The sequence below is a fragment of the Aquila chrysaetos genome, chromosome 5 (genome assembly GCF_900496995.4).
Source record: "Aquila chrysaetos chrysaetos chromosome 5, bAquChr1.4, whole genome shotgun sequence".
NCBI classification, from domain to species: domain Eukaryota; kingdom Metazoa; phylum Chordata; class Aves; order Accipitriformes; family Accipitridae; genus Aquila; species Aquila chrysaetos.
Genome location: NC_044008.1, coordinates 38,648,001 through 38,669,976, shown reverse-complemented (window position 1 = coordinate 38,669,976; position 21,976 = coordinate 38,648,001). Strand labels below are relative to the sequence as shown.

General features: G+C 51.4%; 1 protein-coding gene across 3 annotated transcripts; it reads left to right on the top strand.

The window, feature by feature from the left end:
• Positions 1-621: 621 nt before the first annotated feature.
• PKM (pyruvate kinase M1/2) lies at positions 622-21,846 on the top strand. 3 transcript variants are annotated; one of them, XM_030016445.1, is made up of 11 exons: positions 622-755; positions 6,493-6,662; positions 7,049-7,140; positions 10,149-10,280; positions 10,484-10,670; positions 11,510-11,780; positions 12,437-12,587; positions 13,482-13,634; positions 17,180-17,346; positions 20,227-20,408; positions 21,002-21,846. In XM_030016445.1, the coding sequence occupies exons 2-11, from the start codon at positions 6,512-6,514 to the stop codon at positions 21,106-21,108; spliced, it is 1,593 nt and encodes a 530-aa protein (XP_029872305.1). In that variant the 5' UTR covers positions 622-755; positions 6,493-6,511; the 3' UTR covers positions 21,109-21,846. The 3 variants fall into 3 exon arrangements, with proteins under 3 accessions (XP_029872305.1, XP_029872304.1, XP_029872303.1); XM_030016444.2 differs by lacking the exon at positions 622-755 and adding an exon at positions 6,224-6,280; XM_030016443.1 differs by lacking the exons at positions 622-755; positions 17,180-17,346 and adding exons at positions 6,226-6,280; positions 17,843-18,009.
• The last annotated feature ends 130 nt before the right edge of the window (positions 21,847-21,976 follow it).

Below are 21,976 nucleotides of genomic sequence, written 5' to 3'. Positions count from 1 at the left end.
TCCCCGTGGACCTGGCACGGGGCGCCCACGTTGGGTCCCCGCGCAGCTGGCACGCTGTCCCCAGGGTCCCATCACGGGGTCCCCAGCGCGGTCCCCGACATCCCCAGCCTGGCGTCCCCAGTGTCCCCAGCACGGTGTCCCCAGTGTCCCACCGCAGAGCACCCACGCTGGCCGCCCAGTGTCCCCAGCCCAGGGTCCCCCGCTGTCCCTGGGGGGGGGGTCAGTTAAAGGCTCAGGTCCCTCCACCACCACCCCCCCAAAACGCCCAGCGCCGCTGCCCACCCCAGCGACGGGGGCCCCGGCCCTTGGGGTCCACCAGCGCCCCGCAGCGGGTGGGGCTGGTCGGGGTTGTGGGTGGCGCGGCTCCTTTAAGAGCGGCGGGGAACGAGGCGCGGCGCCTTTAAGAGCGGCGGGGCGGGGCGCGGCCACTCTCCGGCTGCGTGCGCGGCGGGTGCGCCGCCGCCCTCATTGGCCGGCCGGGCGCGTGCGGGGGGTTGGCCGCCGCGCCTCCTTCCGCGCCTTGTGCTTCCGCCGGCGAAAGGAGTCCCGGCGCCCCGCCCCCTCCCTCCTCCCCTCCCCTCCCTGGCGGGGCGGGCGGCGGAGGGATCCGCCCGGGGCGGGGGGGGTGGGGTGGTAGGGGGGGCGGTGCTGCGGCTCGGCCGGCCGGGATCACCTTGGCGGGGCGGCGGGGCGGCGCGCAGAGGAGCGGCGGCTCTCGGAGAGGACGGGCGAGGGGCGAGGCCGGGCGGCGGCAGGTAACGGCGGCCTGAGGGCCAGCGGGGGGTGGTGGCGGTGGCGGCGAGCGAGCAGCGGTACCCGCTGCCTCCTCCTCCTCCTCCGCCGCCGCCGCCGCCGCCATCATCCCCGTTCCCGCCGTCGGGCGAGGGTCTCCCTCAGGCGACGGTTGAGGGGGGATGGGGGGGGAGCAGAGCGCGGCCGCGGTGCCCCCTGGGAAGGTGGGGGTGCGCGCGTGCGGCGGGCTCGCGGCGCCGAGCACGTGGCGCGGCGCCGGTCCCGCCCAGCCCCGGTGGGGAAAACGATCGCGCCCGGGCACCGCCGGCCTGAGGGGGGGCACGGGGGGAACGGGGACGGGGGGGACGCACCGTGTGTGTTGGGGAGGGAGGGGAAGGTCTTTGAGGTGAGGGGTGCGGGGGGGGGGGGGGGGGGGAAGCGTGTGCCCCGCAGACCGGGGTAAAACGGAGCGCGGGGCCCCCGATTGCAACATCTCGGCCGCCTTCCTGATGGCCGGGGCTGGGCCGGAGTCTTCTGGGAGGCTGAGTCAGATGGAGACGGAGCGAAGCGCTTTGCCGGCTCCCCCTCGGCTCGCCTCATCCCCCCCCCTTCCCGTGTCTGCGCTCACGTAAGAGCCGCGGCGATGCTCTGGAGGGCATCAGCTTAAATCAGCGTACGGCTCGCTAAACTCGCCACTGATGCTGCAGCCTCTTTATTCCTCCTTCCCCCCCCCCCCCGGAAGAGAAGGCCCCTTCTGAATTAATCTTCTCCCTTAATTATGCCTGCCTAAACACGTCCAATTGATTTGGACAGTCCCTTGAACTGTGAAAACCTTTGAAATGTGTTTAAACCCTCTTTGCAGGGCTAGCTGGGCATGAATAGTGCTTTTGTCGGTGGACAATGGCAACCTCCCGACTGTCTCCTCAGATTAATAAAAGTAGAGGACAATCTCTAAAAACCTGCTTTGTTCCGATAAGGCAGCTCGTTATCGGAGAGGCCCAGGTTAACAGAAATCAGTGTTTTCCAGAGGTTTTTGTGATGTTAATGTCTTAACTTTCCGGTTGCCTCCCACTCCCGGGAAGGGCTGCTGTTAATCCTGACCTGCCTTGGCCTAAAGGCTGCATGACAAAGAGGTTTCTTGGTTACCCAGATACCCCCAGGGAAACTCGAGGGCTTGTTGTGCAAGCAGGAGTGCTTAATTAAAGAAATTTCACTCCTAAGCACGTGATTTCATGCCCAACATCCCATTTATAAAGCAGAATTTAGGCTAATTTAGAGGAGCTAACGTTTGATGGCCTAATGGGTCATGCTGATGCTGGCTCGTTTCCAAACCGTCACCAGATTAACGAAGGCCTTTTCAGCCGAGGCAGGAAGCTCTGCTGCGAGCCACGTGTTTGAAGCTGGGACTCTTCCCTGCGAAACCCGTCAGAGAAACTTCACTCTCGCTGAATAACGAGCTTGCGGAGGCTGCGGCGCTGCTTCTGAGCCCGTTTCTCGAGCAGCCTGTGTTTTTCTTGACTACCGACTTCTTTATCTGCCCAAAGCTGTAAATTTTATGAAAACCTTAATATATTGGCGGTAGCTGGAGTGATCCAGTGCCGGTGTTAGTTCCCTTTCCGCACACCAAGCTAATAATTTAATTTGCTAGAAACAAAACGTTTCCCAGGCTGGCCGGACCACGTGCTAGTCCTTTATCTCCCGCCTGGCTGGAGGCCCTTGTTCTCCCTGGGGGAAGACGGTGCTGGGGCCGCTGCAGCAAGCGGTGATGGATGGCACGTAGGGAATGAGGGAATGGGGCTGCAGTACCTTGTCGCTGCCGCCCACAGCTGGGTGCGCAGCAAATCCCCATCCTGGAGCTGGGGATACAGCAGAGGGATCTGTACTTCTACCTAGAGTTATATATAAATGTAAAAAAACCCCAAAACAAAACCCCAAACTTTCTTTTATAATGCAGAAAAGATTTTTACAGTTTCCTTGAAGGCAGCTAGGTGGTTTCTGCTGGTGGGCCAGGCTTGTCCTCTGTCAGAGCAACATGCTGCAAGGTAAAGTTGGTAGGTCTGCCTGCACTACAAATACCCTCGAGATAAATCTTTCTCGTCGCTAAATATCTGATGCTTGTCACCTCGACTTGCTTAATTTTTTTGTTAAGCCTCCTGTATCCCTTTACCCTCTGGGGAGGGCAGGCTCAGCTAAGGCAAGGCTAATCCATCTGCACACAGGGAAAGTGCTGATGTCGCCCAGTGCCATGCGGGCTGGCCTGACCTTCCCGGCCCACGTAGCTCGTCTGCTGAAAAGCCGGAGAGGCGTCTCCATTGCGGAGCTGTGGCTCGCTGCCGGGGAGAGTGTATGCCAGCCAGGAGCAGGTGGTGGCTTCTGGGTCCCATCCTAGCGTTGCAGAAAAGAGATGGCATTTTGGGGTGGCCATCTTGTACTTACGTAACGGCGCGACGCCACCTCCTGCACCAGCCGCCCAGGGAAGAATGTGTTGTCCTTCCTTCCTGGAAGAGGGCTTGACAGGCTGTATTAAAAGCCTGCTTTGCTACAGAGCTGTATTTTTTTGTTGTTGTGTGCCTTTAGCTTCTGGAATGAACAAAACTAATGTTTTTCTAGGCTTTTTTTGGGAATCTGAAGGCCTGCCCGGTTTCATAACCCTGCCCTTCTCAAATATAACTGCTAACTCAAACCATTTCTGCCTCTGGCCAGGGACACTGGGCGTGAGCAGCCTTCTTCTGCAGCCTCAGTGAGGTTGTGTAAGTGAGGCTGACCAATAAAACCCGAATCGTCACCCACTGTGAGCATCCCTGCTGCCTGTCTGCACCTTTTACAGGCAGTAAAACGTCTTTGTGCGGCATGGAGGTAGTTAACGCCGGTCCTGCCTGGGGACAGTCCCTGTGAGGCTTCTGCAGTTTCCACTTCCCTTTGTCACTGATAACAGCAAAGAATTGGCCCAGGGTGGGGATTGCCGCCGCCTCTCCTTTCCCCATCCCCTAGGGCAGATCCGGAGGTGCCGTGGATTTAGGGTTTCTCTCAGCCGACCGCAGGATGAGCTGGCTGGAGTTAGTCACCTCGCTACTGCAGAACCGGTTGTCCTGACCTCAAACGGCTCTTTCTAGAATATTCAAGAGCCAGGGACATACCAGACATCTTTGGGACGCCCTGCCTGAAGCACAGGCAGCCCAAGTAATAAACTTGGAGATGTAATCGTTATTCTTTGAGGAAGAAATTCAGATTTATTCAGTGCTGGAAACATTCAGGCTTTGTAGGGTATTGCTTACCCCCTTCCTTGCTCAGCCCACACTGAGTGTCTTTGGGTGTCCTTGAAGTCCTTGCTCCTCTGTTTGATTTTAAAAAAAGCAAGTCTGGAGTAGTGGGAAATGCCAGACATTCCTGTTACATTTATGAGACTGGTCCTTCCAGTAGAATTCAGTCGGTGCTTTGTAAATACATGGTAATGGGAGGCAGGAGGAAGTATTAAAAAGCGAAGCTTGTTGGTAGCAGGGCACGATGCTGCAGGCAGATGGGTATTTGGGATACTTTTTGGCTGCTGCGCTTCTGCTCTCGCCCCTGGACAAGGTCACAGTGCCTGTGATTAATTTTTCTGAGCTCACTGAACTGCTGGAAAATCTTGTGAAGGGAGTTCTGACTGGGAACTTAACTTTCCTATTTATAAAGGCTTTAGGGGGTTTAAAATTATATTTGCAAATGACTTGAGTGGGTGCGGGATTTCCATGAGATAGGGAGAACTCACCTGCCTATTTTTAAAAACTTCCAAGTCATGCTCTGGATGCAGTTTCTGTCTCAGGATCCCGTTGTTTCATATTCCTCTCGTTCCCAGAAGCTGCGCAGGCCTGATCCGCCCGTGTTTGTGTGGAGGCGATTTCCCAGCAAAGGCTTGTTTTTTGGCATCTAGAGAAGCCGGTGCTGCTCCGCAGGTGTCAGAGGATGCAGCAGCAAGTGTTAGAGGGCTAAAACACAATGTTTCAGGGCTGACCAGCGGGTTTTCCTATAATAATGGGACTTTGTCGGGCTTTTTATGTGGGCAGACCTTCTTGTACTGACTCTGGTGAATCAGCAGCTTCTGGCAGGGCTGAGGGAAAGGAGGCTTTGCCAGGACAAATTATGGTTTTCGCTGGCCTGACTCCTTTATGCCGCATGGGAGCGAGGCAATGGTGAGTCACGGTTGCCTGTGAGAGGATCTGCACGATCTGCACGTACGTGGGGAAGGTCTGCAGAGCAGAAGTGGCTGAGGGGAGGAGCGTCGGCGCGAACAGAACAGAGCCTCTGCGGCACCGGGCAGGCACATGGCAGGCTGGCAGGGGATCTCCCTGCCTGTTCCTTAGAGGCATGGCTCCGTTCTGGTCAGCCCCGCTAGCTTTGACAAGGCTTTCGGGTTTATTAGTGCCTCTGTTTCAAAGCTGAATACGCTGAGCTAGCTGGTGTGTGCAGCTAACGCCATTTTGTGACTTACTGGGTTTTGGTTTTTTTTTTTTAGTTTTTTTTTTTTGTCTGCTTGGGGCAGGCAGAACAAACCCCCTGCCCTATCCCTGCCTTTAGCTGAGCAGCAGCCCATATTTCTACGAGTGCCACACTAAAGGTTTATCTTTTAGGTGAAAGCAGCTTATGCTGAAAGAGCAGCCTGCTTTGAGTATCCCCTGTGTGCCCAGGGGATGAAGTTTGAAGTCAAACCATTGTTTGAAGTCAAAACTAGTGATCTGCCCTTGCCAGTAGCCACCACCTTAAATCACTCTCTTACCAGAGGCTTTTTGAACACAGGCAATCTAGCCTGGGCAGGTCGAAGAGGACAAAGAGCTTTCAGTCACTACTGCTACCTGAGAACAAAATTATTACGGTGTGGCCCGAGGTGCGCAATTAGAAATGCCCGGGGGTAGCAGCACTGCTGGGAAATGAGTGTCCTGCCATACGAGTGGACAGTTAAGCTTCAGTTCAGCTTCTTCTTGGGACTGTGGGCTGTTCCTGCTGTTGTGGGGATGCTCTAGTCCTGTAGAGGCAAGCAGCCTGAGTTCAGAGAGGTTTTTTTTTTAATCCAAACTTGGAAAAAAAAATAACCAGTATTAAACCTTGTGGTGGTTTTCTGCTGCCCTGGGTGAGGGGGGAATGCAAGGGACAGGAACGATCTGCAGCATCCTCAGTTTGAAAAGGGACCTTGAGTGTATTAAAGGAATCTTCAGTCTTTTACATGTTCTCTGCCAAGGTGTTGTGTTTAATCAACTCAAGTTTACTTGCTTGTACAGGCTTAAAGGATGGGTTTTAAGCTTAGGTGGACTTTGCTGTGATTAGGTGCTTCTCGGCAGAAGATTGCCCGTGTAAGAGCATATCTGCAGTCACGCTAGCGCTGAGCTGCCCTGGTCCCCGGTTGCGATGGGAAACGCAGTTGAGGCCTGTAGGAGAAATGACTTGAGAACTGGGAGGGAGGAGGCAGAATCTCTGCCTGTGCACTCAAGTGCTTGAATTTTGTTGCGTTGTGTAGCTCCAAGGGAAGACTGGCAATGAAGAGAAGCTATGAAGGGAACATCTGCATAGAAGGCAGGTGAGCTTTGGGTGGTGTACGTGGGGGATGACATGGAAATAGAAGTGTGTCTTGCCTGTATCTAAGACTCTCAAGTAGGAACATAAAGATAGTTTGACCCAGTAGCAGCTTTCTTGTTACTTCCATATTCATCACGTGGGTGTGTTGGTGTCTCTGCTTGATGAGCAAGTCTGGGGGATTCCTGAACCTGGCACTGCTTTCTTCTCTTCTAGACACAGGATTCCAGCAACGATGTCGAAGCACCATGATGCAGGGACTGCTTTCATCCAGACCCAGCAGCTGCACGCTGCCATGGCGGACACCTTCCTGGAGCACATGTGCCGCTTGGACATCGACTCGGAGCCAACCATTGCGAGAAACACCGGCATCATCTGCACCATCGGTACGCGATTGCTAGATAGGAGAGAATTGCAGCTGTGAATCCCTGTGTTGGTGAAACTTGTTAGGGAAATTGTGAGAAGGCTTCAGCTTTCATCCCTTGCCAGGGCTGAACTTGTGTGTTGAAAGAACACGATTTTCCCATGTCTGCCTAACCCATGTTATTGCTAGGAGTGAATCCAGTAGCCAGGGAAATCAGAACTGCTTAGGTTCTGCTGCGCTCCTCAAGGCAAGTTAAAGCAATCTTTGCTGCTGTAGAGATGAGCTGCTTTAGCGCTGAGCAAGTCTGTATCCATTATACCTTTTCTCTTCCACATGAAACAGCCTGGCGTGTGTGGGTTATCTCATTATTTTTACAAAGTTAATATTCAAACTGTTTCTTCCTCCTAGGCCCAGCCTCCCGCTCGGTGGAGAAGCTGAAGGAAATGATTAAATCTGGAATGAATGTTGCCCGCCTCAACTTCTCTCACGGCACCCACGAGGTGAGGGTGGGGTCTGAGCTGATACAGCCCTCACCGGGCTCTGTGTGTGTGTCTGCTGACCCTGTCCCTCATGAAGAGGGAAATCCAGCTTAGTCCAGGCCAGCCTTGGTGTGGGAAGGCAAAACTTAGCTCTGCTTTTGTGGAAAGCATACTGGTTGTACGTATTGAGCCTGTGTAATTGCTGATAACATTTAAGTGTGCTTTCTGAGCCATTTTGAAAGCAGTTGAAGTTGGTTCCACACCCTTTCTCTGTACCAGGGAGCCAGGTAACTAATACTTGACACTTGTGTGCCAACCAGTTGTCATGAAATCCTTCAGTTCTTCCTCATGTCCTGCTGTTCGCTGTACAAAGCTGCTGCTTCTCAGTTAATAGCAGAAGCCGAGAACATTTGTCCCTGTTTTGCTGTGCACCTCTGCAGGAGTACACAACTATCGGTTGCTCATCTCGCTTCTTGTTTCGTTGCTGGGGATTTTGCAAGCGGGCGATCAATGAATAACCTTGTCTCAAAAGAAAACTGTTAGTGATTTGAAGTAATTACTGTGCCTAGTTGAAAGAATTGAACTCCTGGGTTTGCTTGGCTAACCAGCAGCTCTGGTTGTGTTCCTGGGAGTCATGCGGTTAGCACCACGGTATTTGGGAGGTGGTGCGGTGAGCTTTTAAGAATAAGGTCAAAAGAAATCAACGTGATTTGTGGCAGACAAACCCTTATTGATATAAATAGATGAGATCCTAAGCGATACTGGAGGAGCCGAGGATCCCATTCCAGGTTGCCTAGAATGCCACCCTGAGCTGAGTTTTTTTTTTACCCTGGCTGCCCTCCAGCTTTCAAAATGTCAGACGGTAGCCAGTAGCAGCTGTAGGTGGCTTTACTTACTGAACCGTGAGCCTCGTGGGGCATAACAGCTTGGCTTCTCACCCTCGTGGCCTTTAAAGGCCACAGGGCACTGTCAAAATCGAAAGGTCTGATGCTTAACTGTGGATGACCATCAGACCTTGACTAAACACCCTGGTGTAGTGTCGGTGCATAGGCTGTAGTTAGCAAAATCTGCCTGAAGAAAGGGTAGTGTGGAATTACTCTGCCTTCCAGTAGTCAAATCCTGCAGCTGAGTGGCTCTTGGGCTGGGTGGCTCATCAGGGAATTGGTGGCCAGGCTGAAACTGGGAATTTTCACACCGTTGCTGCCTAGCGGAGCTGCTTCTGTGGTTTGCATACTTGTTAGCTGAGGTCAAGGACAGGGACCTGTGGCTTTCTGCTTTGGGTGAGGTCTAACTGCACATTTCACACAGATGAGGTTAGGTTACAGCAGAGTCTGGTCTTGCTGTCATCTCCTGTTGAGTTTGACTGTCAGCCATAGCCAGTCTTAAGTGTGAGTCCTCTCCTGGTTCCTCCAAAACGTTCCAGTTACCAGCAAAGCCCCAAAGAGTTTTCATCTGTAACGAGTGCTTCAGTTCTTGTGTCCACCCCAAAGCATTTAACGGGGCTTCAACTTTACCAGAGGTACTTTAGCACCTGGCTGCCACCATTTTATATAGGAACAAAAATGGCTTTTACTTCCAGCTCTGCCTGCATTCCTGTCCTGCATATGTAACTCTTCAGGAAGTCAGACTTCAGTTAGTCCTTGCTGTCAAACTAAAAAGGAAAAATCCTGGGTGACTGGGATCAGATAAATGTAATAGCACCGTTCAGGCAGGTTTTCTGTACTGCATCCATCTAGGCTGCGGTGCATGGAAGGGTCGGGGCCTTCTCAGCCTCAACTTGCACACTCAATCAATAAACTAAATTTTTCCTGCTCTAAAGAGTTAGCTGTTGTGTATCTCTGGCCGAGGGCATGCACACAAATTTCAGCACAGTGTTTTCCAGCCCCACCTTCCTGGTGCTGGATTATTGTCCCTGTGATACTGAAGTCCGTGTGTGGGGCTTGTGTCGAGGCGGATGAATGGTGTGGGGGGAGCTGGGTGTTTCTAGGCGAGTCAGGTCAAACGCTGTCAGTCTGTGGTACAGAGGGGGGAAAGGTTATTTCTTATCTAGAAAAGTCTGTCAAGTGTTACACAACTTGCAGTCAAGGTTATCTCTTAATGTTGTTTAAGCAAGTAAAGTAAACTGATCTGCTGGTCATCTGAAGCTCATTTGAGGTAGTTGGGATGGGAGTTTCCCCGCAGAACTGTCTGTCCTGAAACTGGCAGCGTTAATGAAATGCTCTTGCACACTTGAAAGTTTGGAAGCCGGGTGCGTGGTGCTGGAGTCTTGAACTTCTGGCTGCGATTGCTTTGGCTCTCAAAATAAAATGTAAATACTTAAGTGCATAATGTCCTCTTAGCAAATCCTTTGTCTTTAGGGGAAATTTAAGCGAAAGAATTGTAAAAAAAACTTGTCCATCTGCTCGCCTGTGGGACTGATAAGAGGGGTCAGGCTGGAAGTTTGTGGGGGAGTCAGCAGTGCAGAGAATGGCGTCCTCCCTTCTGTGCTTTGAAGGGAGGAGGAGAACAGCCATGTGTGGCAGTAGCTTAGCTGGGACGTTCTTCTGGCATTCAGGAGTCTTTCCACGCACATAACCATCCAGCTGCCAGTGCTGCCCATGTTCTGCCATGTTGAATAGGCAGGTGTTCAGCAAAGCTTTCAGAAATGTTCTTCCTAAAGGCCTGTTGGTTGGTGGGCCATCTTCAAAAGGCAAGTGTATGTCCTGATGGAAAATCATGTCAGCCGAGCACCTGGGCTCTCTCCTTGAGTTGTCCTTTTGGGATTAGAACTGGGGGCACCAAAGTCACAGTCAGATAACTGCCAGACCCCACTTTAATGTGGGGAAGGCCTTTGTTTCCTCACACTCTGCTTTTCTGGAAGCTCAGTCTGAATTAAATTCTCAAGCTAGAACTGAAATTTAGCATGTGAGAGCAGAGCTGTCAGCTTGGGGGGCAGTGTTTGGGGTGTGTAGTGGTCTTGGTTTATTTGTAAGCAGTGGAGTAGAAATGGGCTGAACATTTCCATCTTTTTTTTTTTTTCCCCTCACCAGTATCATGAGGGCACAATCAAGAACGTGCGAGAAGCCACAGAGAGCTTTGCCTCTGATCCTATCACCTACAGACCTGTGGCTATTGCACTGGATACCAAGGGACCTGAAATCAGAACTGGACTCATTAAGGGAGTAAGTTGTTCTTTTTTCTTTCTGCCACTTTTTTCAGCACATGAGACTGGATACCGTATTATGCCTGTGGCCTTTTCCAAACAAAAAAAATGTCTCAAGGTAGTGAGCTAGCTACCAAAAATTGGAATGAACTGCTGCAAGCTGAGAGGTGGTTGTGTGCTGGTTTTTACTGTGTTTGCTAAAATGCATGTTTTGACACACAGAGTGGCACAGCAGAAGTGGAGCTCAAGAAAGGTGCACCGCTCAAAGTGACCCTGGATGATGCCTTCATGGAGAACTGCGATGAGAACGTGCTGTGGGTGGACTACAAGAATCTCACCAAGGTTGTAGAAATTGGCAGCAAGATCTATGTGGATGATGGTCTGATTTCCTTGCTGGTAAAGGAGAAAGGTGGGTAACAACCATTCCAGCTATGATGCTTGTTCTTTCCTCAGGATATATTTGTGGTTTCCCTCCACTAACTGTTTTTTAGCTTGCAGTTCTGTATTAAAGGATTACTTGGTTCTTAATGCTGTAGTGAGACTTTGGGCAAAACTTTCTCTACTTCAAGTGTAGCAAGCTTCCAAAAACTGACTTCAGCTGGGTTTAACTAGACTGACATCTAAAATCCTTCTTCAAAGGTGAATGTGTGGTAGGGACGTACCAGTGCTCATGATCAAAGCCTGTTTAGCTAATTCATACTTTAGCCAGGCTAATTCATATTTTTAATGCAGGATATAACTAGTTTTACAGCATAAACCCTGAGTTTTGTGGTTAGAGACAGAACTAGCTTTAACTGGTAATGTAGGGGCAAGGTTAGTTCCACAATACTCCCTTTATAGTGGTGCCTAGACTTCTTTAGCCTCAAGATATCATCTCTAATCTCAGCCAGAGTGTGCAGGGAGATCGGGGTGAGGCTTTTGGGGTGCTCAGTTTGGTATTACAGGGCTCCTGTGTGCAGAAGTGCAACCTGGTAGCTTTTTTGGGGGAGGCAGTCTCAACCTCCTACATGGAACAAATGGCATCTTCTCCAAAAACAGCGTAGAAGTGGTTTTAAACTGGTCTGTTGTGCTCCCGTGGGTAAATTGCAAGCTTGTGTGTTACATAAGTCCTCTGAAGAGAGCAGTGATGCGCTTCTTATAGCGTGCGATGGCTGTTGGCACTGCTGTTCTCAGGTCGGGAGGTGGTGTGGGAGCCGGCAGCAGGGAGCTTGCTGGTAAACACTGACTGTGGGAACGCATCTGTTTCAGGCAAGGACTATGTCATGACGGAGGTTGAGAACGGCGGCATGCTCGGCAGCAAGAAGGGAGTGAACTTGCCTGGCGCTGCAGTCGACCTGCCTGCGGTCTCTGAAAAGGACATTCAGGACCTAAAATTCGGTGTGGAGCAGAACGTGGATATGGTGTTTGCTTCCTTCATCCGCAAAGCTGCCGATGTCCATGCTGTCAGGAAGGTGCTAGGGGAAAAGGGAAAGAACATCAAGATCATCAGCAAGATCGAGAACCATGAGGGTGTGCGCAGGTGAGCTTTGTGCAGGTGGCATTGCAGGTCTGTCACCCTGTATCAAAGGAAGAGCACAGCCCATGACATTGTAGTTGGGACTCCTGGTCTCTGGCTTGACAGCAGCAGCAAACTGTCTAGTCCGAGTAACAGGGTGGTAATGCAGGCTGTCACTTAATGCCACGTGCGTGGGACTTGACGTAGGTGTGGTATGAGCAGTGGGTTGTGTAACTGTCACACGCCCTGAGCTCATGGGGACAATGTCACAGTTCTCCCCGCATCCTGAAAAATCCACAGTAGTCTTTGTAGCAAATGTGAGTTCAAACTTCAGCAAGCTTGCTGTTCTGGATGCACATCGGCAAGCTAATGCATGGGAATCACCACAACTGCGACAAACTATCAGACCAAAATATCTCAGATCGACTCATGCTCCTCTCGATCTGTCTTTGTATAGCTTTATATAGTGCTTTATACATGCTATGACTTGATCTTGGTTTTCTTCCTCCTTCCTTGGCATTACAGCTTACCAAAATGGCACCTGGAAAGCCCACGCGCCAACAGTGTAGCTGTGTGTTGTGCTTGGGAGCAATGCCCTCTTTCAGAGGGGGAGGACAGAACAGATGGGAAGGTGCTTTGCAGAACAAATGGGGGTAACAGACCTCTTCCCTTGCTGTCAGGTTTGATGAGATCATGGAGGCCAGCGATGGCATTATGGTGGCCCGTGGTGACCTGGGAATTGAGATCCCTGCTGAAAAAGTCTTCCTCGCCCAGAAGATGATGATTGGGCGCTGCAACAGGGCTGGCAAACCCATCATCTGTGCCACTCAGGTACTCGAAACGCGACGCTAGCTCATAACTGCCTGAGTCTGGCAGGGTGGGAACGTCAGTAGCTGTCATGGCTTGATGGTGTTCGCTAGAGAGTGAGATGCCAAGAGGAAAGAGGTTTTGCTCGAGCTCATCTTGAGGCACTTCTTTAAAGACGTGTTTTGGATCTTCCCCAGCAAGGTTACAGGACCTCTTGTCTGTCTGCTGAAGGTTGTACCCCTCAAAACCTCATGCAGTATGAGCCTTTTGGGCTGACTAAACAAATTCTGGGGAAAAAATCGCTTATGCTTTGCCTTGCCATCTTGTAGCAGCACATCTGTGTCTAACAGAGAAGACTTGTAAGATACCTGGGAACCTTAGCAAGACGGGCCCACACTGCAGTGTCAGAAGGAACTGAGTAAAAGATCCATCTCCTTATTGTGGGAGCTGCTAGTGAGGGAGGGAGAGCTGATGCTCAGCTTCACTGGTTCCAGTAGGGATCATGTATGGACAGTCCTCAGGCACTGGGAGGGCTGGTTTCCTGGCTATGCTGCTTCTCTGCACAGGCTGTGGAAGCGAAAACTGTCTCTAGACAGTAGTCATCAGACAAGGTTCTGGATTTACAGTGGCATACGCTCCTTCCTCTTCCTGTATTGCTACTGAAATTCAACTGAAATGCTGCCTCAGGTGGTGTTTCATGAGGAAGTGTTTTTCTCACTGATAGATGCTTTAATTCAAAGCTGGTTAGGGACCAGGTCCCTCTGTCCTGTACCCACAGGAGAATTCTTCTCCCAGAGTCCTTCGGCTGCATCCTATCTTCTGCCCGACCTATCTATAAAATATATTGAAGCACGCTAGTGAAAAAGCAGCTGCTTCCTTCTGCACTGTCTTAATTTCTTCGGATTTGTTCTCTTCCAGATGCTGGAAAGCATGATCAAGAAACCTCGCCCAACCCGCGCCGAGGGCAGTGATGTTGCTAACGCTGTCCTGGATGGAGCAGACTGCATTATGCTCTCCGGAGAGACTGCCAAGGGAGACTACCCGCTTGAGGCTGTGCGCATGCAGCATGCTGTGAGTACTGCCTTCGCTCTGGTGGGGGGGCTTGTCCCACAGGTGAAAGTAGCAGTTCTCTGTTGCCCTGCATCTTCCACCTGAGCCAGGCACCTGAAGATCTAAATGTCTGGTGCTAGGTGGCAGCACCTAGCAGTCCGAAGTAGTGATTTCTTTGTTCACACTCCTGCTGTAGGTGTTTCTTTACCGAGCATGGTCCTGAGGGCCTGAAATCTCACTTTGTGTGCTCCAAACTATTGTTGGGCAGAGCTGAGAACTGCTCTGCAGTGCCCTTAAATCTAAAACTTCAGATTTCTCACAGTAATTTTTGTTTAGGCCAGGGTAAAGGGTTTTTTTTGCTGTATGAGTTTCTCCAAATGCCCTATTCATTTTGGCATATTAAATGCCTTAAACTTCTCCAAGGTCAAGGAGCTGCTTAAGCAGTTTATCTCTAGATAATGAAAGGTATTGGCTGACTCCTCCTCCGTGGTGGGGGGGAGGGTGGGATGGGGGGGAGGCTTGTGAGTCTGATTTAGAGCACTGTTGCATTCAGCACCTGGTGTGCTTGGTGTTGGGAGTGTTTGTTGCACGAGTACTGACAGCACCATATTTTTACATGCCTGAACTGCCAGAAACCTCTGCTCTGCTTTGAGTTCACCCAGCTTGCATTTCAGCTGATAAAAAGCCTCATGTCAAATATCTGCAAGTGTTGCTTCTCCCCAGTTACCAGTGCTGTGAATCACAGCAGTGATAACTGTCACCAGTTATTAACTCACCAGTTTTATTTGCAATTCAGGTTATATAGATTAATGAACTCAGCTAGTGTTTGTTTGCAGTGCATTATGTAAATATTTTACCTTTATCTGGTCAATATGGAGTGGTGTTTTTTGCATGTGGTAAATGCAAAATATGACTTGATGATTACTGCGCAGTGACTGCTAGTTTACAGGCTGAACACTAACGGTGCACCTAAAAGGTTCTTCCTCAGTTTTCACCCCCTAAAACAGGAGGGTTGATTCTCCACCAAGAGTTGGAAACTTGCTGCAGCAAACGTGACACCTGGGTTTCCATTCTGGCATTAACTTTTAGACTCGGGCACGTTGCATTGTACCTGTAGCCTGAGCTCAGGATCCGTTGCATGTGCTTCTCTCTTCCTGCAGACCTGGGAATGGTGGTGTTCACTCTGCCAGGCCCCTGCAGTAGTGGTTTTAACCCTCTGTGCAGAGGAGCAAATACAGTTTCACTTTATTTAATGTAACATAGCACAGGCAGTGAGGTGCCAACTCTGTGACAGTAGGAGCATATACCTGTACAGTCAGGATCTTTCATCTGAGCTAATTCACTTGGTGTTAGTTGAGAGAAGCCCTGCCCAGCAACAGTGCCCTGAATAACCATGGTCTGAAAATCTGCAGCATGGCCAGAGCAGAGGAATATTTCCTTCTCAAGTGGCCAAGTGGTCATAGCAGGGAGAGAGCACCTTGCCTCTGGTGAAGAGTGGCTCCTGTATGCATTCCCTGGCCTGAAATTGGTATCAGTTTGGGTTTATATATTTGTTTATGCAGTGGTGCTACAGGAGTATTGCAAGTAAAGCGCTCTCTGTAGTGAAGTGCAGGCAGCAAACGTGGGCTGTGATGCTGAGAACGATCAGGGTCTGTGCTATGTGCTATCCTTGCACCTCTCGAAAAGACTTGACCTGTCTATTGCCAGCTTGTCCCAGCAGCTTTGCTGGGACTCTGAAGGGATTTTTCTTAGCGATCCCTTTCCAGCTAGCCTCGTACAAACGAGCTTGCTCTTCAGTAGCTGGCATCTCTGTGACAAAAATGCCGTGTGGTTTGAGTTTAGTAGCAAGCTTCCAAATATTGGGCAGGCTGTTTCCTGTTTGTGGGAATGGCTTCCTTCCAATTCCAGTCCATGATCCACAGTTGTCTTCAAATACTGCCCTGGCCATTCTGTCTGACAGGACCAACGTTTAAATAGCTGCTCCGTTTTCCTTTCTCCCACCTTCACCCTGGTATCTCCACCTGTGTACCAACTGGAAACCCTCTAGCCGTTTCCATGTGAGTAAAGCTAGCTGTGACATGGCATTAAGAATTGCTGTGCCCTTCCACTGTCAAAACAGGCACGTGTATACACATATTCTCTTACAAATGGGGAGTGCAGGCTTCCCTCTAAACTCACATTCACTCTGCGTGTTAGGCAGAGCTGCCTGCCTTTGGACTAGGAGCTGAAGTTAAACTGCCTGGCTACCAGCTCTTGCATTTGGAGTAAGTGTTTTGAGGCAGATACTTCCATTTTATCTAACAGCAAGTGTAAAGCCAGCAGTAACAAAACTCACTGCTTTAGGACTAGAGTTGGCGCTGGAGTACTGTTCCTGCCTGTCGCATGTGTCCTGTTATTTTTAGACATAAGATACTTAACTACTTTGGCTTAGACTGATATCTGTGGAAGAGGGATAATTCCTAGCATCACATAAAATAATTCATTAACACTAGAGCAGCAAAATTCTTATTTGGAAGGGGTCTAACTACAAAGCTTTCACTATAAGGGCACTTCAGTCTCTGCTTAAACATCAACTTGTCATGCTTTGTGTAGTGGCTGCTCACTTTCTGGAGTAACTGAATGAAGTTGTCCTTGAAAAGATGATCAACCTTTGCATGCTTTTCTAGTCTCTCCAAGCCTTCTTTATCGGGTTGTCAAGGGCTAACGCAGCCTTCTGAGATGAGAATTGTCTTTAAATGTGAGTGATTCCCAGTGTACTGGGATGAATAGATTATTGAACTTGTTGCAAATGCTTAGCCTGAAGAGAAAGCCCTTAGTTACGCCTCTGCACCTCTCGTCTGTCCAAGTCTGGCGCTGTACAAACACCCCAACATACACATTGTGACAACCCTGTAAAGAAGACTTGTTCCTCTTTATTTCTCTATTACTGAAAGGGAAGTTGGTACAGCACTTGGAGGTGAAACTTCATTGGCTCTCAAGTTAAAGTAAATCTAATGAAGCCGAGAGAGACAGTCTCCCAACTTCAGGGGTGCCGTTGAAAGTGCGTTGCTTGCATGTTGGCTCCATGAAGACTGTTCTAGCGGTGCTGTGTGGTGTTGGGAGAATATGAAGGGGGAACATGGAAGGGGGAACAGAGATTGCCTCTCGAGGAGTCAGAGGCAGGCAGATGGCATGAGAGTCTCTCGAGGAAGTAATAAGCAGCAACAGCAAAGTGCGGCCTGAATGGGCTTGCTGTAGTCCTTGAAAAGCAATCTGCATTTGGCTGCTCTGAAAGGACTCCAAAATATAGCAGGAATGCCACCTTCGCAATGCCTGCCCAGTGACCAGGGCCCACCATTTAAATGGCATGGTGGACCAGGCAGTGTGGCTGTGGCACGTTAGTCTGAGTTGTGTTCAACAAATTCACAACCTGAGAGCCAAGGAGTTTCCCAGCCTGACCTTTAATATCCTCTTGCCTGCATTACTATGACAATTAAGCAAATTAACGTGATCTCATGTTACTCTGGTATATTTTTCCTTCTTTTCTTTCCTCTTTTCTCCTCCTTCCCTCTTACTCGGGCCTGCAGATCGCTCGTGAGGCTGAGGCTGCAATGTTTCATCGTCAGCTGTTCGAAGAAATTTTCCGCCTCAATGTTAACAACAGGGACCCTGCCGATGCCATGGCAGTAGGAGCAGTGGAGGCCTCTTTTAAGTGCTTAGCTCCAGCCCTGATAGTTCTGACCGAGTCTGGCAGGTAGGGCCCAGAGAGGGGGCTTGGTGCCAGTTCTTCCCATGAGTAAAAACACGCTCCGTTCTAACACTGCAAATATTTAGCAAGCAGCTTGCTGCTACAGTATCAGCCTTGCATAACTGCTGCGGTCTGAGTTGACTTCTCTGTGGCAGGGAGGGACTCCAGGTAGGCAGGAGCAGAGCGAGAGTGCCTGGCAGTTGGCATGAATGTCACCCGAGTGTGGGCTCAGCAGGGCGAGGTGACTCAGCAGGTGCCACCAATTCCGAAAAGAAACCCTGAGGATCGAACGGTTCCTCTATGAGGCTGTGCTGGTCGGGTGGCTGAGTGTTGTGGCCATCGCCCCAGCGTGTTGAACTAAATCTGGGCCTGCTAATTGGTTAATGTGAAAAGCTGACAGTATTTGTGTGACACCTTGCTGATAGAGCACCTCGCCTTACCCTGTGCTGCCCCGAGCAACTGACGTGAGTGTTGTCTTCCCGAACGCATGTTGCTCTTATAGATTGCCCGGGAGGCCGAAGCCGCCATCTTTCACAGGCAGTTGTTTGAGGAACTGCGTCGTCTGACTTCCCTGAACTGTGATCCCACGGAGGCCGCCGCTGTTGGCGCTGTGGAAGCGTCCTTCAAGTGCTGCAGCGGGGCCATTATTGTCCTCACCAAGTCTGGAAGGTAGGAGGTGACAGGTTCCCTCAGGTCAAGCCCACTTCGTGACAGGGTGGGGGAAGGAGACTCACAAAAAGATGGCTTTGAAAGACGAGAGCTGTAACGGCGAAGCCTGGGTTTTGGCAGCGACTGGGAGCCCAGGCCGCCTGCCTGCAGTGCCGGTTCCTCAGGAGATGGGCAGACATCTTAAACATCTGCACATACGTAACCTCCGAGTTCCTCAGCCTGCCCCTGCCAGCGTGGCATCAGCAGCGAGCCCTGCCTCCCCTTGCTGTTGCAAATGGCATCTCTGCCAGCAGCGCTGGCTGGAAGAGTCAAGGGAAAATAAGTGTTGCAGCTTCGATTCAAACTTCTTGGCAAGAAATCCTCGATTTAGCAGTAAGGCAGAAGTTCAGTGGATGCAGAATTTTTTTTTTTTTTTTTTTAAATCAAGGCCTTGGCGTTTTGTAGTAGCATCCAAGTTATTGGTCCCTTGCTGAACCTTTCAGGCATCAGCCCTGCTTGCTTAAGCCCAAGTGGCAAAGAGGGACTGCTTAGCCTAGAATTGTTAGGCAGGGAAACTGAAAGCATTAGAAATTTCTTCTTACAGGCTTCCTTATGCCTGCCTGCAATAATCTCACTGAACAGGCAGGCATCTCGCAGGCACCCAGCAGCCAAGTGCTGCCTGCACTTGGGTGAGCTCAGTGCCTTGGCTGCAGGTGAAAGACAGCTATGCGGATGCACTGGAGCTATATAGTTTGGGATTTCTGTCCAGCGACGGTGACAACTGCTGAGTAGAGACTCACTCTTCCAGTTGTGGAAAGGGAGCTGAAGCCTTGCTGATCGGCTTTTCCATCTAGAGGAACTAGGCTGCCTGCTCTCAAAGCACGTCCGACCATAAGTCTCAGACTGCTTTCTGGAAGAAAATCTGAATTTCTTGCACTGGATTCGGACCAAAGAAATAGTGCAGCGGCAGAGATGTGGTTATATGTGCTGGGCACGGTCTACCTGAAGATCTGGACCATTGGTGAATCCTTCACCTAGATTTACGCTTAAAACGATTTGAAGCACCCACTTTCTGCAGAGATGAGGAGTGACTGTAAGCAGTCAGTTTCTGGACACCCTCGTGCTTCTAATGTTTCTTTGTAAAAGGTTCCAGTCTTACACTTGACCTTTTTAAAGAGACTTGAACTCTGATATTTGAATATTTTTAGCTGTGGATTCTGTTACAGCCTTTGAGTACCTGGATCTCCTTGAGCTACTGGGAGGCTTCTTGGACAGCGTGGGAAGGATTGTCTGAGAGCTGGCACGTGTGTTTGGGTGCTTTGAGCAGACTGCTACTGCCTACTTTAAGCAGCAATCCTTGAATCTGAATATTGCTGAGCTTGGCTCCACTAAATGAGGCTGCAAAAGCTAGTGGAGATACTGGCATGCTCGTTGGAAAGATGGAGCTGTAAATGCCATGGCCTTGCAGTGTTAAGCTCCATTTATTTGCCGATGCCCTCTGTAAGCAGCGCCCAGGGAAAGGGAAGCTGTAGTCCCCACCCAGGGTGTGCTGCTTGCTATTTTAAGGCATTTTAAGGACTTTGTGCCCAACTTTCCAGTATAAATTTTGGCCTCGGTTGCATTTGCTTCCTGTTGGGCACAAGAGCAGAGCTCTGTGCGGAGGAACCGGCCTGTTCGCTGGCTTCAGCAGGTGAACGTGGCTGGGAGGCAAATGGCTTCCTCCTTGGCAAGCTTTGGGTAGCGCTGCTGGCGTGGGCTCTTTCCATCCCATAAAGCGGGAGCTCCTCAAAACAGAGGGAACTTGCAGGGACCCCCATTGAGATGCCAAGGACTGCTTGCAGAGGCCAGAATAAATGGCACCTTGCCACCTTAACATAGCAACAGAGACAAATAAAGGCTTGTTTTCGGGACCAAAACACCCAGATGGCACTTCCTAAACTTGGAGGCGAGGTGATTTTCACCACGAGTAGGGACTGCCGCCAAGGGATGGCCTTTGGTGGTGGTCCGCCCAGTTGCCTGACTGGGAATTCAGCAGAGCATCAAGCTCATTGGTGAGCTTGGCTCTTGCCAGTAGCTCCTGTGGTCATCCTCTGTGTCCCTTCAGGGGTTTTGTGGAGCCCTCCAGGGTGACAGGCAAACCTCGCTGCCGCTTGTGCTCCCTTTGGCTGTACACGGGCTTCCTCTTGGGCGGCCGTGCCTGTAACGTGGTGCTTCACCTCGTGTCTGGTTTCCTTCTAGGTCAGCACACCTGGTGTCCCGGTACCGCCCGCGGGCTCCCATCATTGCTGTGACCCGTAACGACCAGACGGCACGCCAGGCCCACCTCTACCGGGGCATCTTCCCCGTCCTGTGCAAAGAACCAGCCCATGACGCGTGGGCGGAGGATGTGGATCTCCGCGTGAACCTGGGCATGAATGTTGGTGAGTGATGCTGCTCCAGCGTCCTCTGGGGAACAGTCTGGTGGGATGTGGTGGTCCTGAGCACCTCAGATGGTGCTTCTGGGGTTACTGATGGGGTCCGGTGACAAGGGGAGAGGAACTGCCTGCCTGTGTGGTAACGGTATCCGACTGGGAAACGGGGTACCGCAGTTGCATAAGCACAGCCGCATCCGATTGTGAAATGGGACAGCGAGTTTGTTACAGCTGCCTTAAAATAGGTTCCAGCAGAAAACGAGGTTGGTTTTAACGTGATGAGTGCTTGAACTGCGATGCTGGAGACAAGAGAAGTCTGGAGCGAGGTGGCTCCTTCCTCCGGTCCCTCTCCAAATCTCGTGCTGTCTAATTTCAAGCTCTCTGTCGCAGAGGAGCTGAAAGCAGAGGCGAAGGGTCCGAGATGGGTGGGCAGCAGGAGGACGGGGTCTTGATACCAGCCCAGAGCCGCAGCTGCTGTGGGACAGGCCCGCTCCCGCACCTCGGTGGTGTGGGGAGTGGGTGACAAGTGATGTTCCCCCCCCCCGCAGCGAGCTGACGGCGGTGGGACCTGAGCTCTGACACCTCCCTCTCTTCTCTCCTAGGCAAAGCACGTGGGTTCTTCAAGAGTGGTGACCTGGTCATCGTACTGACGGGCTGGCGTCCCGGCTCGGGCTACACCAACACCATGCGTGTGGTGCCGGTTCCCTGAACGACTGACTCCAACCAGCGCACACACCTTCCTTCCCCCCCACCCCGCTCCCCTCTCCCCTCGCGTTAGACCAGCCATCGCTTGCGCTGTTCTCCTTCTCCCTAGAGTGGATGTAGGTTGCTAAACACCACCCAGTGCAGCAGCAGCAGGGGGGAAGAGACATTAAATCACTAAAAAAAAAAAAAAAAAAGATACTTGAAGTGTTTAGTTTTTTTAAAATCTTTCCCCGTAGCGAAGTCCTGCCCCAATGTATGGTGGGGTCGGTGTCGGAGGTTCCTGCGTGCAGCTGGGCCTCCTCCTAGTTTAGTGACTGTCCTCAGGGTGTGAAACGTCCCTTTCCCTGCCCCTGTTTCGGGGTGACGGGGAAGGGGAGAGGTGACGTGTGGTCAACGGTTCTGCTGTAACCCTCCTAACTCCAGGGAAGCTGCTACTTCCCCCCCCCCTCCTCCCGTGCAGACCAAATCCAAGGTGAATCCAGCCCCCTCGAAGCCAGTGGGTTTTGTTTTTTGTTCCAGGGGTTGGGGGTAGAAGAAGGGTGTTGGTTCCCGACGCCGTGCGAAGGCCTTCCCGTGCTCCCCTTGCAGCGTCGTCTGTGTGTCAGTCGTGTTTGCCCCTCGCCCACACACTCCCCCCCCCCCCCCCCCCCCAGCCCCGAGCCTCCTTCCTCCCCCTGCACTCCGACGGGCCCCTGGGCTGGTAGAGCACAACTCTCCATCAATAAAGAGAAGCTGAAGCACCCGCCGGCCTGCCCTGCTCCTTGGGCTGGGATGGGGGGGGCGTTCTGCCAGGGCTTGGGGGGGGGGGTCCTGGACTTTTCCCCGCCGCTGGCGGGAGCTCCGCGGCCCCTTTAAGAGGTGGATCCCACGCT

What these genes read in the sequence shown, in the direction of transcription:
- PKM (XM_030016444.2), top strand. Translation starts at nt 6,240, where the DNA reads ATGAAGAGAAGCTATGAAGGGAACATCTGCATAGAAGGCAG. An exon ending in TCTCTCACGGCACCCACGAG is followed by an intron (nt 7,141 to 10,148) that starts GTGAGGGTGGGG and finishes TCCCCTCACCAG; the next exon opens with TATCATGAGGGCACAATCAA. An exon ending in GTTCTGACCGAGTCTGGCAG is followed by an intron (nt 17,347 to 20,226) that starts GTAGGGCCCAGA and finishes GTTTCCTTCTAG; the next exon opens with GTCAGCACACCTGGTGTCCC.